Source organism: Trachypithecus francoisi, unplaced genomic scaffold (assembly GCF_009764315.1).
Source record: "Trachypithecus francoisi isolate TF-2019V2 unplaced genomic scaffold, Tfra_2.0 Lachesis_group3, whole genome shotgun sequence".
Taxonomy (NCBI): Eukaryota; Metazoa; Chordata; class Mammalia; order Primates; family Cercopithecidae; genus Trachypithecus; species Trachypithecus francoisi.
Window position 1 is genome coordinate 54605183 of NW_022681468.1, and position 15812 is coordinate 54620994.

Here is a 15812-nt window from a genome sequence, read left to right on the forward strand (position 1 = left end):
CAAACTAGGAGAAAATATTCAAAACATATACCACAGTAAAAAGGCCTAATATCCCTATTAGTAAAGAACTCTTAAAAATGGAGGGACATGGGACCAAAAATTTGATAGCAAAATGGGAGAAACATATGAACAAATAAATCACACACACAAGATAAAAATGGGCCAGGCGTGGTGGCTCACACCTCTCATCCCAGCACTTTGGGAGGCCAAGGCAGGAGAATAGCTTGAGCCTAGGAGTTCAATACCAGCCTTGACAACATAGCAAGACTCCATCTCTAAAAAAAGTTTAAAAATTGGCTGGGTGCAGTGGCGCACACCTGTGGTCCTAGCTACTCAGGAAGCTGAGGCCGGAGGATCCCTTGAGCCCAGGAGCTTGAGGCTGCACCACTACAACTCTAGCCTGGGTGAGACCCCATCTCTAAATAATAAAATAAAATGATTAAAATGGCCCTCAAATCTATGGGAAAATGTTCAGAATCACTCATAAGTAGAGAAACGCAAATTAAAACAACACTGTTGTATAATTTCTCACCTGTAAGACCGGCATCAATTTTAAAATATGACAGCATACTCTGTGGGCACGGCTGTGGGGAAACAGACTCTTTCATACTTTGCTGGGAGAATGCAAACTGATCTGCCTTTTTGTAGGTGAATTTGACAATACCTAACAAAATTACATATGTACCTAGCTTTTGCCCTGGAAATCTCACTTCTAGGAATCTACCCCAACAATATGAAAACTCGTACGCAGAGGGTTACTCACTGCAGCACTGTTTCTAATTGCAAAATTGTAGAAACAACATAGATGCTAATATGTAGGAGAATAGGTGAATAAATGTGGGGGGTATGTCCATACCATGAAGTAATATTGTGCAGCTGTTAAAGAAAAAGAAGAAAAGAAATCCCTATTTATATGAAATGATTTCCAAGACATACTGTTAAGTGAAAAAAAGTGCAAAAAAGTTATCTATAGAATGCCTTTGTGTGTGTTAGAAAGGGATATTAAAAATACATGTCTGCTCCATTTGTGGAAAACATGTCTGCTCATTTGTGCAAAAGACACATAAGAATGATAAACCAGAAACTAAAAAGGGAGGATGGGATAAGGGATGGAACAGAGGAATGAGAATGCGCTAGAAGGGACAAGGAAGGCCAGTGACACTTCTCTGAGTTTATCTTTTCATGTACCTCTGACTTAGAACCACAATGTTGTTTCACATACTCTTCACTTACCCCCAAAATAAGTGCACAAGTAAAACTAATCAATATGGTAATGGTGGGGGAAGAAACCCAAAGGGAGCACATACATGAACAGATGAGCCTAACTGCATTATAAATGGATAATATAACCACACTGAGGAAGAAAACAATTATCTTAAGTAATTCAGAAATTAATATCTTGACTGGATACTATCCGGGCTAAAGACAAGATGAACTGTACCTACGTGCTATGATAATCTACTCAGTAAACAGGATTCTCATGAGAGGTATGGGTTAGTAATTCTGAAACTGTATGTATTACTAGAATTGAACAAATAATAGGTTGTGAGCAATAAGAACTAGATTTCTCACTGTTGGAGAAGAAGTTGCAAGTGGGGCAATGGGGAATGCTAAGATGAGCCCTCTGATGTTAGACTGAGATCTGAGATATTTGTATAAATTCATGGTTTCTAACATATATAAAAAGCTAGATAGATACAGAAACATAGATGTGTATATATGCATGGATTGCCCAGATCTTGGTTACCAAGTAAACACCATTCTCTTATAAAAGGAACCAGGGTTCCTTGGAAAAATGGTTCTAGAGCTGGGGCAGAGAAAATACAGGATAAGCCTGGAACATCTCATGGGACCAGAAGGAAAAAGGTGTTTCTTTGAAAAAGAGACAGGACATGTCAAAAGGACACAGGCCCCTAGCTGAAGGGGCTCCTAATGGCCAAAGCTGGAACAATTTGATCACCAAAATAAATGATAGTATAGAATAAAATAATTATGAAATAAACAGACTACAGTAAATACCAGCACGTATAGTGCCTTATGCCTGTAGTCCCAGCACTTGGTGAGGTCGAGGCAGGTGGATCACTTGAGCCCAGGAGTTTGCAGCCAGCCTCGCCAACATGGTGAAACCCCATCTCTACAAAAACTAAAAAAAAAAAAAATTAGCGGGGCATGGTGGCATGCCCCTATAGTCCCAGCTATTCAGGAGGCTGAGGCGGGAGAATTGCTTGAGCCCAGGAGGTTGAGGCTGCAGTGAGCCAAGACTGCACCACTGCACTTCAGCCTGGGCAGCAGAGTGAGACCTTGTCTCCCCACCAAAAAAACTGAATAAATAAATATGAGTCCATATTGATATAAAAAAATTAAGTGGGGAGGGAAGACAACAGCTCTAATTCCAATAAATGAAGAAAATAGAAAACCATCATTAGGCAAACACCCCAGTAATAATAGTTGTAGACAACATGCATTGATAGATGCTAGAATTAATAAGCAGAAGTTTGAGGAGAAACAGGATTTGTATAGTCTCAAAGTATCTCCTCCAAGAAAAAGACAGTAATTTTACAGTGTAGAAACATGCAAAACTTACCTTAGAAATCATGAAGTCTTTGTCCATACCTATGTCCTGAATGGTATTGCCTAGGTTTTCTTCTAGGGTTATTAGGGTTTTAGGTCTTTTGTTTAAGTCTTTAATCCATCTTGAGTTGATTTTTGTATAAGGTATAAAGAAGCATTCCAGTTTCAGTTTTCTGCATATGGGTAGCCAGTTTTCCCAACACCATTTATTAAATAGGGAATCCTTTCCCCATTGCTTTTGTCAGGTTTGTCAAAGATCAGATGGTTGTAGATGTGTGGCGTTATTTCTGAGGTCTCTATTCTGTTCCATTGGTCTATATATCTGTTTTGGTACCAGTACCATGCTGTTTTGGTTACTGTAGCCTTGTAGTAGAGTTTGAAGTCAGGTAGCGTGATGCCCCCAGCTTTGTTCTTTTTGCTTAGGATTGTTGTGGCTATATGGGCTTTCTGGTTCCATATGAAATTTAGTTTTTTCTAATTCTGTGAAGAAAGTCAATGGTAGCTTGATGGGAACAGCATTGAATCTATAAATTACTTTGGGCAGTATGACCATTTTCACGATATTGTTTCTTCCTATCCATGAGCATGGAATGTTTTTCCATTTGTTTGTGTCCTCTCTTATTTCCTTGAGCAGTGGTTTGTAGTTCTCATTGAAGAGGACCTTCATGTCCCTTGTAAGTTGGATTCCTAGGTATTTTTATTCTCTTGGTAGCAATTGTGAATGGAAGTTCACTCATGATTTGACTATTATTGGCATATAGGAATGCTTGTGATTTTTGCACATTGATTTTGTATCCTGAGACTTTGCTGAAGTTGCTTATGAGCTTAAGGAGATTTGGGCTGAGACAATGGGGTTTTCTTTTTTTTTTTTTGAGACGGAGTCTTGCTCTGTCGCCCAGGCTGGAGCGCAGTGGCCGGATCTCGGCTCACTGCAAGCTCTGCCTCCCGGGTTTACGCCATTCTCCTGCCTCAGCCTCCCGAGTAGCTGGGACTACAGGCGCCCGCCACCTCGCCTGGCTAGTTTTTTATATTTTTTAGTAGAGACGGGGTTTCACTGTGTTAGCCAGGATGGTCTCGATCTCCTGACCTCGTGATCCGCCCGTCTCGGCCTCCCAAAGTGCTGGGATTACAGGCTTGAGCCACCGCGCCTGGCCAACAATGGGGTTTTCTAAATATACAATCATGTAATTTGCAAACAGACAATTTGACTTTCTCTCTTCCTATTTGAATACCCTTCATTTCTTTCTCTTGCCTGACTGAGAAAGAAATTCCTGGCCAGAACTTCCAACACTATGTTGAATAGGAGTGGTGAGAGAGGGCATCCTTGTCTTGTGCCAGTTTTCAAAGGGAATGCTTCCAGCTTTTACCCATTCAGTATGATATTGGCTGTGGGTTTGCCATAAATAGCTCTTATTATTTGGAGATACAGTCTATCAGTACTTAGTTTATTGAGAGTTTTTAGCATGAAGTGGTGTTGAATTTTCCATGCCGTTTAAGTCTTTTACGTATAAGGATAAAAAATGGTCATAAAACAGTGTCATTGAGTTCATATTATTGTTTCCTTCCTATGGCCTTTAATGAACCTAAGTTTCATTAAGTTTCCCCAGTCTAAATATGTCTGTCTGTTGTTTGACTTTATTTTTCTCTTAGTCCTCCACTTTAGTGTCTTCTCTAGAGGCAGAACTCTCTGAAATTAAAATACAGACCCATATTGTGGAACAGGAAAACCTCCTTCTCAAAGATGAACTGGAGAAAATGAAACAGGTAAGGCTGTGTGCAGCTTAGGGGGGTTCACAGAACAATATGTACCTGGTGGGCTCCTGGTGGGCTGGTATTTCTAGCCACTAGTTGTCTTTTGTACCGAGTCCTATCAACTAGCTTGGTAGCTGAGGACTTGCTGCTTGGCAAAGTTGAGGACCTAAAGTGCAAAATCAGATTTGTAAAGGCTATTGCTAATTATCCATGTGTCTAATTTATATATGTTGTACACTCTAAAATTCCCCTTTTTTAAAGACAGTTTCCTTCTTCCCTCTGTTGCCTAGGCTGGAGTGCAGTGGTGCAATCTCAGTTCACTGCAACCTCTGGCTCCCAGGCTCAAGCAATTCTCGTGCCTCAGCCTCCCGAGCAGCTGGGATTACAGGTGCCCACCACCATGCCCAGATAATTTATGTGTTTTTAGTAGAGGTGGGGTTTTGCCATGTTGGCCAGACTGGTCTCGAACTCCTGGGCTCAAGCATTCCGCCCACGTCAGCCCCTAAAGTGCTGGGATTACAGGTGTGAGCCACTGCATCTGGCCCACTCTAAAATTCTATTATCATGAATGAATCCCAACCACTTCAGTTTAAGAAATTGTTTTCACCCAGTCAGGTTCTAGATAAAGTAACATATGTTTGTCTAAAAGGAGGGGGACTATCTTGCTTATAACTTTTCTAATTCTGTTCACACTGATTTGTGAGACACTGATGAAGCTGGTCCTTCTGCCTTTTTCTGTAGCAACTGAGGCATCAGTTCTAGAGCATGACGGCATGCAGTCTCACTTATGAATTTGGCCTTCAGAAGCCTATTTCAAAGTTTCAAAAGCTTAACTTTAGACCAGGCGCAGTGGCTCATGCCTGTCATCCCAATACTTTGGGAGGCCGAGATGGGCAGATCACTTGAGGCCAGGAATTTGAGACCAGCCTGGGCAACAGGACAAAACCATATCTCTACAAAAAATTAGCTGGGCGTAGTGGTGTGCACCTGTAGTCCCAGCTACTCAGGAGGCTGAGATGGGAGGATCACCTGAGGTCAGGAAGTCAAGCCTCCAGTGAGCTGAGATTGCGCTACTGTGCCCCTGCACTCCAGCCTGGGCGACAGAACACTCTGTCTCAAAAAGAAAAAAGGCTTATTTTTAAATATGAAAATATGAAAGAGATCTCAACTTAAAAAGTATATCCTCTTATGGAGAAATGCATTGTTGGAAAAAAAATTGTGTCCTAAACATTGTCCTGTTTTAATTTTCAGTATTTACAGGAGTCTTTCAATTGGAACAATACAGATTTATAGTAGGAAAATTTAGTTGTTCCTTTTGTTTACTTCAGCATCAGATTGTGATGGCACTCATATAAAATTTTCTTTCTTACATCTGTGTCTTCAGCCTGTAAGCGCAAAGTTGTCCTCTCCTGAATGTGGAAACATTGAGTCTATACCATCTGGTATTATGTTTATGTTGATCTGATTGACTCCTATGAGTCTGGCTTTCTTAATAGCACTATAAAACCCTCAGGGTATGTGTGTCTTCCATAATGCCTAGTACAGTACTGATACTCAATAAATGCTTTATAAGAACCTTTTCAAGTCAACTACTGCTATGCAAAATGCATGTTCTGCTGTGACTAGAGAAGTTGCCTGTCCATATAAACATAACAGAAGTTAAAACTCATACGGCCTTTCTGTGGGGTGAAGTATTCCAAGGCTGTTATTACCAACTTTATCCTAATTAACTTGAACATCCTTTTTTCCTTGACTTTTTGAAAGCCTATCTGTTGTTCAGCCTTTAGATGATAATGATTGGTTTCAAATTCATAGTATGGGAAATGGTGTGCTTTGTGGCTTTGCTAAGCTGCAGAACAGAAGGAAAGGAGCAGAGCTAGGAGAAAAATAACATGATGAGGACGTCATTCAGCACCTTTTCATTTATTTATTTATTTATTTTAACTTTTAAACAGAGGCATTGGTATAAATAGTGAGATGAAGAAATAGCCTGGTCTGCTTTTGGTAGAAAGCTGTTTTATCAGGCACCTGGATCCTTTTGGATCCCAAGAATAGGGTAGTATCAGCCTATCATTGCTGTTATACAACGTGGACCTAGAAGGCATGTGTCACTGTGTATGCTACTGTGATTCATAGTTCACGAAGCACATCTATGTGTGTTATTTGTTGCACTGAAAGGAAACACAGATAGCATTAGCAGAAGTCACATGCCAGTTTACAGACATCCAAAGTGGTATCAAGCTTTATGGGTGTCTGGAGGGTGGGGAGGCAAGGCAGTGGATAAAGTAGAAGGCCTTTATTAAACCAGTGCCCAGGCATTTCAAAATACATTTTCCTGTATCCTTCTGACTTGTTCAGATTTGTAAGGTATGCTGGATTTGTCGCCAGTTGAAACAAGATTCATCCCTGAAGGTCTATTCCTACAGCTAAATGTGAAAGAATTTCAGGTTCAGGAAGTAGAAAGATGGTCGTAAAATCATAATAACAAAGAATTGAAGAGCCAGGTGAAATAGAGGAAAGTTAAAAACCTATGAACTATGGGAAAGGGTTAAGTATAAGAAACAGCCTCTTTAAAGCGTGGGTTCTCAACAGGGTGAGGGGATGAGGATTGCTCTCCCACCCCAGAACATTTATCAGTGTCTGGGCACATTTTTTATTTTCACAACTGGAAGCTGGGGGGTTACTGGCATCTTGTGAATAAAGCCAGAGATGCTGTGAAACAGCCTACAATGTCCAGAATGTCCCCTGACCCCCAGCTCCTGACGAAGAATTATCCAGCCCAAAATGAGATTAGTACCAGCACTGATGTGGAAAAGGAATAAAAACAGTATTTGGTTTGTCTTGATTTCATCAAGTAGAGAGGAAAAGCCAGTGTGTTCACACCAACAACATTTTACTGGCCAGTCAGCGTAGGCATCTTCTGAAAGGAAGAGTACAGGGAACAAGCTGAAAACACAGTTTTATCTTTAAACTTGTCTTTGGGTTTTGCCGCATACCTTGTATGTGGTTCATGCCAATTCTAGGGTGCTTTTGTTTTGGAGACAGAGTCTCTGTCACGCAGCATGGAGTGCAGTCATCTCGGCTCACTGCAGCCTCCACCTCCCAGGTTCAAGCGATTCTCCTGCCTCAGCCTCCCAAGTGGCTGAGATTACAGGCGTGCACCACAATGTCTGGCTAATTTTTGTATTTTTAATAAAGACGGGGTTTCACCATGTTCACCAGGCTGACCTCAAACTCTTGACGTCAAGTGATCCTCCCCACCTTGGCTTCCTAAAGTGCTGGGATTACAGGTGCGAGCCACCCCCACAGCCCAATCTATAGTCTTGATTGATTTTTTGAAAAACATTTTTCTAGTTAAAAGCATGAGGAAAATGTAATATGCCACATGTGTTAAATTGATGACAGAATGGCAGTATGTTATTTTACCCTGAAGGTAAAATGGAGAGCTAGGATCATTATTTAACAACGTCTGTCTGGTTGAATCTACCTAAGCAGACATTTCAACAGTCAACTGGGGAGCAGAGAGAAGCCAGAAGGGAATCCTTGAAGTTTATTATAGTCTCTGCTAGAGTTTATGTCCTCTGAAATATCTACAGATAGGCAAATAGCAGCAGCTGTGAAAATGCCTTATTTAGAAATACCCCTTTGTACTTACAGCTATGAGATATGATGAGATGGCTCATTTGTTTATCTCTTACAGCTGCACAGATGTCCCGATCTCTCTGACTTCCAGCAAAAAGTCTCTAGTGTTCTAAGCTACAATGAAAAACTGCTGAAAGAAAAGGAAGCTCTGAGTGAGGAATTAAATAGCTGTGTTGATAAGGTAGTAAAAATAATAAGACTTTGCCATCATCGCATACAATACACACTATAGTGAACCTTTCTCTGTGAACAGTGGCACACGGGCCTTCTGTGGTAATCTGTTGTTCCCGAGTGTCCTGGAGCAACATTTCTTTGGCATTCTATGACCCTAGACTTCCTGCAGCCAAGACTGATGGAGTCTAAATTAGTTGTTTACTAATTATATAAACTCGATAATATAAAATTTGTCTCATCATATCACAGTACTGCTTTATACTATTTTGTTATAATATAAATATGTGTTTAATAATCTGAGGTCAGTTTTATAGACAAACACTTTTTTTCTATTTTATCTTCTTTAGCAAATCCAAAAACACCACCTTTTTCCCCTACTTACCTTAATAGATATTCTGTGTTTTCTTCCTGTGGTGTGCTCTTGAGATTTTTAACGGCCTTCCAGCTTACCATCTTCCACCCTCAAAACATGAAGCAGTAGAAAAGAAAAATAGGAAATTTCCAAAAAGAAGCAACTCCTCAAAATTAGGCGTATAAAACAGTCTTTGGTTTGTCTTGATTTGGAGCTAGGAAGACCATTTCCTTTGACCTTGTCCTGCTCCCCCACATAAATAGATGGTACTTATTCTTGACAATGTAAGTGCAGGCATATAAATTAAGGCTAGCTATGTTTGCAAAAATGCCCTCTTACCTCTTTTTCCCTTCCTGAAACAGTTGGCAAAATCAAGTCTTTTAGAGCACAGAATTGAGACGATGAAGCAGGAACAGAAATCCTGGGAACATGAGAGTGCGAGCTTAAAGTCACAGCTGGTGGCTTCTCAGGAAAAGGTATGTGGACAATTCTTGTTTCATCTTTACAGTTAGTATTCTCCTAGATCTTCCAACAAAAATCCCAGGAAAAAGAATGTTCCAGGTAGAAGTAGCGTAAGAGGGTTCCAAATGATTCAATTTGACCAATGTTTGATGTGTGTTTATAGCGTGGCAAGGCTGGGTGTGGTGGCTCACGCCTGTTATCCCAGCATTTTGGGAGGCCGAGGCAGGGAGATCACTTGAGGTCAGGAGTTTGAGACTAGCCTGACCAACATGGTGCAACCTCATCTCTACTAAAAATTAAAAAAAAAAAAAGCCAGCTGTGGTGTCACGTGCCTGTAGTCCCAGCTACTCTGAAGGCTGAGGCAGGAGAATTGTTTGAACCTAGGAGGCGGAGGCTGCAGTGAGCTGAGATCACGCTAGTACACTTTGGCCTGGACGACAGAGAGAGACTCCATCTTAAAAAATAAATAAATAAATGTAGTGTGACAAAATGATTTAAATAATATTTCAGATATATTGTGGCACAATAATTTAAATAATATTTCCCTCAAAGTTTATTAATTATGAAGGCTTCAGAATAGTGCGTAAAAGTGACTGCTTGTTCCTAATTTATAAATAGGACTTCTAAGGCAGTGTATACCCTATTTTAAAAATCTGTATCAACATTCCTTTTATGAATTTAAATTTTTTAAATTGGAATGTATGTGCAATATTAGTGTAAAATAGGATTCTTCTTTAAGAGGTGATGTCTCAGCCAGGCGCAGTGGCTCATGCCTGTCATCCCAGCACTTTGGGAGGCTGAGGCAGGTGGATCATGAGGTCAGGAGATCGAGACTATCCTGGCTAACACAGTGAAACCCCGTCTCTACTGAAAATACAAAGAATTAGCCAGGCGTGGTGGTGGGCGCCTGTAGTCCCAGCTACTTGGGAGGCTGAGGCAGGAGAATGGCTCCCGGGAGGTGGAGGTTGCAGTGAGCCAAGATCACACCACTGCACTCCATCCAGCCTGGGCAACAGAGCAAGACTCTGTCTCCAAAAAAAAAAAAAAAAAAAAGAGATGAGGTCTCCCTTTGTATCCCAGGCTGGATCACCGCTCACTGCCACCTCAAACTCCTGGGCTCAAAGGATTCTTCCACCTCAGCCTTCCAGGTAGCTGGGACTACAGGCGCACGGCACCACACTCGGCTTTTTATTTTTTGTAGAGATGGGGATCTTGCCATCTTGCCTAGACTAGTTTCAAACTCCTGGGCTCTAAGCGATCCCCCTGCCTTGGCCTCCCAAAGTGCTGGCATTCCAGGTGTGAGCCACCATGCCTAGCCTAGAATAGGAGTCTACAAGTATACATTTTTCTTTTTTTTTTTTTTTTTTTTGAGACGGAGTCTCACTCTGTAGCCCAGGCTGGAGTGCAGTGGCCGGATCTCAGCTCACTGCAAGCTCCGCCTCCCGGGTTTACGCCATTCTCCTGCCTCAGCCTCCCAAGTAGCTGGGACTACAGGCGCCCACCACCTTGCCGGGCTACTTTTTTTTTTATTTTTTAGTAGAGACGGGGTTTCACCGTGTTAGCCAGGATGGTGATCTCGATCTCCTGACCTCATGATCCGCCCGTCTCGACCTCCCAAAGTGCTGGGATTACAGGCTTGAGCCACTGCGCCCGGCCACATTTTTGTTTTCAACTAAGAGGGCCCTTTACAGTCCAACATCTCAGGCTAAAACATGATTTCTACAAAAATCAGTGAAACCATCTTTTGTGATACCAGTTGGTACCCACTGGAGATACCATTTAGTAATCTACCAGATGACTATCAGCAATACCTTGCTCCAGACATAGTTCATCATTGTCCTAAATATAATTTAACATCCTGTAAATATACATACTATCCTGGGTTTCCCCTGAGCTACTGACAAGAAAGCTGGATTTAGTAAAGAGAAACAAAGGGACCTGAAAGTTCTTTTGTCCTTATTCATTCCTGAACATGCTAGAGGTGAGACCACAAGTTTGTGTAGCGGTAAAAGATCATTGTCATGATACAGGTTCAGAATTTAGAAGACACCCTGCAGAATGTAAACCTACAAATGTCCCGGATGAAATCTGACCTGCGAGTGACTCAGCAGGAAAAGGAGGCTTTAAAACAAGAACTGATGTCTTTGCATAAGCAACTTCAGAATGCTGGTGGCAAGGTGATTTGTTCTTTTTTTTTTAGGTATAAGTTATTTACAGTAAAGCATACACATCTTAAGTCTACAACTTGGTTATTATATGTATATGCATGTATATATAAATATGCATATTTTATGTATCTGTATGTATGCGTTTGTATAACCATCACTTAGATAAAAAGGCAGAAAATTTCCAGCACCCAACAGGCTCTCTTTTGTTCCCTCTAGTTGGTAACCCCAAGGGAACCACTTTTGTACCCTCTGCCATGGTAGTTTAGGGATTCTTTTTTCTAAACTTCATATAAATGAAACCATAATGATATAAAACAGGTCTTTTTTTTGTATTGAGCAAGTCAGAAGACCATGACTGAATTGAGTTTTGTAATAACAAAACTAAAACATTTTGTTAAATGGTAGATAAAAGTATATGTGGACCTTAAAAAAATCAAGTGAAGAAAAACATGGAAAGAAATTAATCTGGGAACATATACACAGACTTGCAAAAAAGTACAACTTCTGCTAAAAAGGCATAAAACAATAGTATTGACTTTCAGGAGATAATTCATTGCTACAGATAGGTTGCTGTGGCACGAGAAAGTCCAGGAAGAACTGATTAAAGCGTTAGCTGGCTGACACATTATGGTGGTGTGGTAGAAAGTGTCTCATTTTAGTAAGTTACAATGCTGCCTAATCTGAGTGCAAATAAATTAAGAACAATGTTATAGATGTCAGTTTTGGGGTAGATGTCAAGATTTTGTCCCACAATAAAAGTAGACACTAATTCTCTTGGTGAAATTTTTGTAAAAAAATAAGATAGTTGTTTTGGGCTGGGTGTGGTGGCTCATGCCTGTAATTCCAGCACTTTGGGAGGCCCAGGCAGGCAGACTACTTGAGGCCAGGAGTTCAAGACCAGCCTGACCAACATGGCAAAATCCTGTCTCTGCTACAAATACAAAAATGGCCGGGTGTGGTGGCTCATGCTTGTAATCCCAGCACTTTGGGAGGCCTAGGCGGATGGATCACGAGGTCAGGAGTTCAAGACCAGCCTGCCCGACACGGTGAAACCCCATCTCGACTAAAAATACAAAAGTTAGGGGGGCATGGTGGCAGGTGCCTGTAATCCCAGCTACTTGGGAGGCTAAGGCAAGAGAATCACTTGAACCCGGGAGGCAGAGGTTGCAGTGAGCCGAGATTGTGCCACTGTACTCAAGCCTAAGCGACAGAGCTAGATTTTGTCTCAAAAAAAAAAAATTAGCCAGGTGTGGTAGTACACGCCCCCCCTAATCCCAGCTGCTGGGAAGGCTGAGGCATAAGAATTGCTTGAGCCCAGGAGGTGGAGGTTGCAGTGAGCTGAGATCGTGCCACTGCACTCCAGCCTGGGTGACAGAGTGAGACTCTGTCTCAAAAACGTTTCCATTTTTGAAATTACTTCTGGGTTGACTTTCTCAAAATGAGATTGTACCTTTTTTTTTTTTCATGTTTGGTTTAAAAGGCAAGAGGCTTATCTATTTGTGTTATCTTTTTTATTTTTTAAATCATTTCTAAGATCCAAAAAATCACTTTGGTAGCTGAAAGCACATTTCTGAATTCAGATGTTAATTACATGGACAATATGTGCTTTGAATTCTAAAAAAAGGATATGATTGCATATGTGAAAATGAAAGTAGAGTTTAGCTTGTGAAAGCTTTCAAGTTAGCAGTGCATTTCAGCTTTCTCTTTATGTCCTCTGTGAATCAAATGAATATCTTCTGGGCTCAAAGATAACTTCATAAGAATGAAACAACTTTTTTATTTTTTTTTTGAGACAGAGTCTCACTCTGTTGCCCAGGGTGGAGTGCAGTGGCGCGATCTCAGGTCACTGCAACCTCTGCCTCCCGGGTTCACGCCATTCTCCTGCCTCAGCCTCCCGAGTAGCTGGGACAATAGGCGCCCGCCACCATGTCCGGCCAATTTTTTTGTATTTTTAGTAGAGATGGGGTTTCATGCTGTTAGCCAGGATGGTCTCGATCTCCTGACCTCGTGATCTGCCTGCCTCAGCCTCCCAAAGTGCTGGGATTACAGGCGTGAGCCACCACGCTCGGCCAGAATGAAGCAACTTTTGAGCCACCAATCTCAATGCACTTGAGTCCTTTATGGAACTGGACCTTGCCCTTCAGTCGTATTCACTATTGGAAATGACATGGCTGTTTTGTCAAAGACCATTTTAAACAGAGACTCTCCAAACCTTTTTTTTAAAATCAAACTTCAAGAATATTGTTTTATTCTTATTTATATGTACATACACATACTTTCATGAGAAGACTGAGGGGACAATTGAAAGGTACTTACTAGGCGTCATTGTCATTGGGTAAATATGACACCTGTCTCAAAACAGAAATTACCCAATAGCTTGTTTTTAAGGCTTACACTCTACAATTCTCTTAAGAGCTGGGCCCCAGAAATAGCTACTCATCCATCAGGGCTCCATAACCAGCAGAAAAGGCTGTCCTGGGACAAGTTGGATCATCTGATGAATGAGGAACAGCAGCTGCTTTGGCAAGAGAATGAGAGGCTCCAGACCGTGGTACAGAACACCAAAGCAGAACTTACGCACTCCCGGGAGAAGGTAACTTGAGAAGCTGCACATCATGGCATATGTTTGAAAATGACTAGTTTGATATGAAAATGAATGTTGGATATGATTGGAATGGTTCTAAAGTATGGATTTGAGTATCTTGCTATATAGCAGACTTATTTTAAGAATGTGTAATTTATCATTTACTCACATATAATTTTATCCTGATGTTTATAAAATATTACAGTAGTTTTATATTAAAATATATTTGACTTTAATCTTCATATCCAAAATGTAGACTCATGGAAATTATGTGAACCATGTATTCTTCACATTGGCCAGCCACCAAGACTAGTGTACAAAAATGGTAAAACCAGACTCAGATCTTGCAGGTCTAAATAACTCCTCACAAGAGAAAAAGGTGCCTCCTTTAAAAGACAGCATTTAGGCCGGGCGCGGTGGCTCAAGCCTGTAATCCCAGCACTTTGGGAGGCCGAGATGGGCAGATCACGAGGTCAGGAGATCGAGACCATCCTGGCTAACACGGTGAAAGCCCGTCTCTACTAAAAATACAAAAACTAGCCAGGCGAGGTGGCGGGCGCCTGTAGTCCCAGCTACTCGGGAGGCTGAGGCAGGAGAATGGCGTAAACCTGGGAGGCGGAGCTTGCAGTGAGCTGAGATCCGGCCACTGCACTCCAGTCCGGGCGACAGAGCGAGACTCCGCCTAAAAAAATAAATAAATAAAAAATAAAAAATAAATAAAAATAAAAGACAGCATTTCAAGGTTAGAATCATCTTTAAAGGTCTTTTCCAACCACCAACTTGGTGCTGGAATTCCTTACCTCTGGTGCATGGTCTCCCAGTGATATTTAACCTATGCTTAACACCTCTTTTGAGGAAGAACTCTGAAGAGTCGCAGATATTTATTTAGAACGTCTACTCCATGCCAGAAGCTGCTATCACTGACGCTGCAGTGGTAAGCAGGACAGACATGGTTCATGTCCTCATAGAACTGTTTTAGATGTGAACAGTCCAATAAGAGCAGATGGGACTGTCAGCCCATTCTCTCCTAAAAGTAGTGTTCATGTCAGAAAAAAAGGGCCTGGGACTGCTGTGCCTGCTTTCCTGGCAGCCACATCACATACACTGGTGACTCCTGGAGAGTTAGTAGACCCAGAAGTCTCCTCTTCCCTGTCTTGTTCCTACAGTGTTGGGTTTGTAGACCTAAGCAGACTTACCTAGAAAGGGTCTTTTGAAATCCAGAAAAGCTAGCTTCAAGTATTTACAGGCTTGACTGAAAAAGAAAGTTATAACAGGACCCAAGTACTGAATTAAAACTTGCCCTATGTTTGTTGTTTTTGCTGGCTGGGTGATTGTATTAGCATTTCTTCCTCTTACATTTGTTCTTGATAGGTCCGTCAACTGGAATCCAATCTTCTTCCCAAGCACCAAAAACATCTAAACCCATCAGGAACCATGAAACCCACAGAGCAAGAAAAATTGAGCTTAAAGAGAGAGTGTGATCAGTTTCAGAAAGAACGATGTCCTACTAACAGGAAGGTGAGTTTTTGAGAATATATGGCGTGCATCTGTGTTCTCACTATAATATGTTCCTAAGTGTGTTTCTTCTCAGGTGTACTTCTAAGGAAATGATTACGATGGCATATTTTGGCATATATCTCTTTATGCTGATGTTCTCTTGTCAAAATAGCATCATGGTTCTTTTTGATTGAATAATGGTTGGAAAAAAAAAACAATTTGGCTGGGTGCGGTGGCTCACACCTGTAATCCCAGCACTTTGGGAGGCCGATGTGGGCGGATCACGAGGTCAGAAGTTTGAGACCAGCCTGGCCAACATGGTAAAGCCCCATCTCTACTAAAAAATACAAAAATTAGCCAGGCGTGGTGGCACGTGCCTATAGTCATAGCTACTCGGGAGGCTGAGGCAGGAGAATTGCTAGAACCGGGAAGGCAGAGGTTGTAGTGAGCCAAGATTGCACCAGTGCACTCCAGCCTGGGTGACAGAGTGAGACTCTGTCTCAAAAAAAAAAAAGAAATAATTTAACCTTTCTTAAAGAAGGCAGTTAATCATCTTTATTAGTATTAGAAGCTTTATAAGTTGGCAAAATATTTATCACCCGAATATTAG

At 41.4% G+C, this 15812-nt stretch overlaps 1 protein-coding gene across 10 annotated transcripts in view; it reads left to right on the plus strand.

The window, feature by feature from the left end:
- The window catches only part of NIN (ninein), a 110859-nt gene that overhangs the window by 77324 nt on the left and 17723 nt on the right, over positions 1 to 15812 (plus strand). For 9 of the 10 annotated variants that reach the window (XM_033188073.1, XM_033188078.1, XM_033188069.1 and 6 more), the window contains 6 exons: positions 4222 to 4335; positions 8024 to 8146; positions 8854 to 8967; positions 10984 to 11130; positions 13535 to 13714; positions 15077 to 15223. In XM_033188073.1, the coding sequence (XP_033043964.1) occupies positions 4222 to 4335; positions 8024 to 8146; positions 8854 to 8967; positions 10984 to 11130; positions 13535 to 13714; positions 15077 to 15223 (825 nt within the window). The remainder of the gene's footprint in view (positions 1 to 4221; positions 4336 to 8023; positions 8147 to 8853; positions 8968 to 10983; positions 11131 to 13534; positions 13715 to 15076; positions 15224 to 15812) is intronic. The other variant, XM_033188071.1, reaches the window with a different exon arrangement.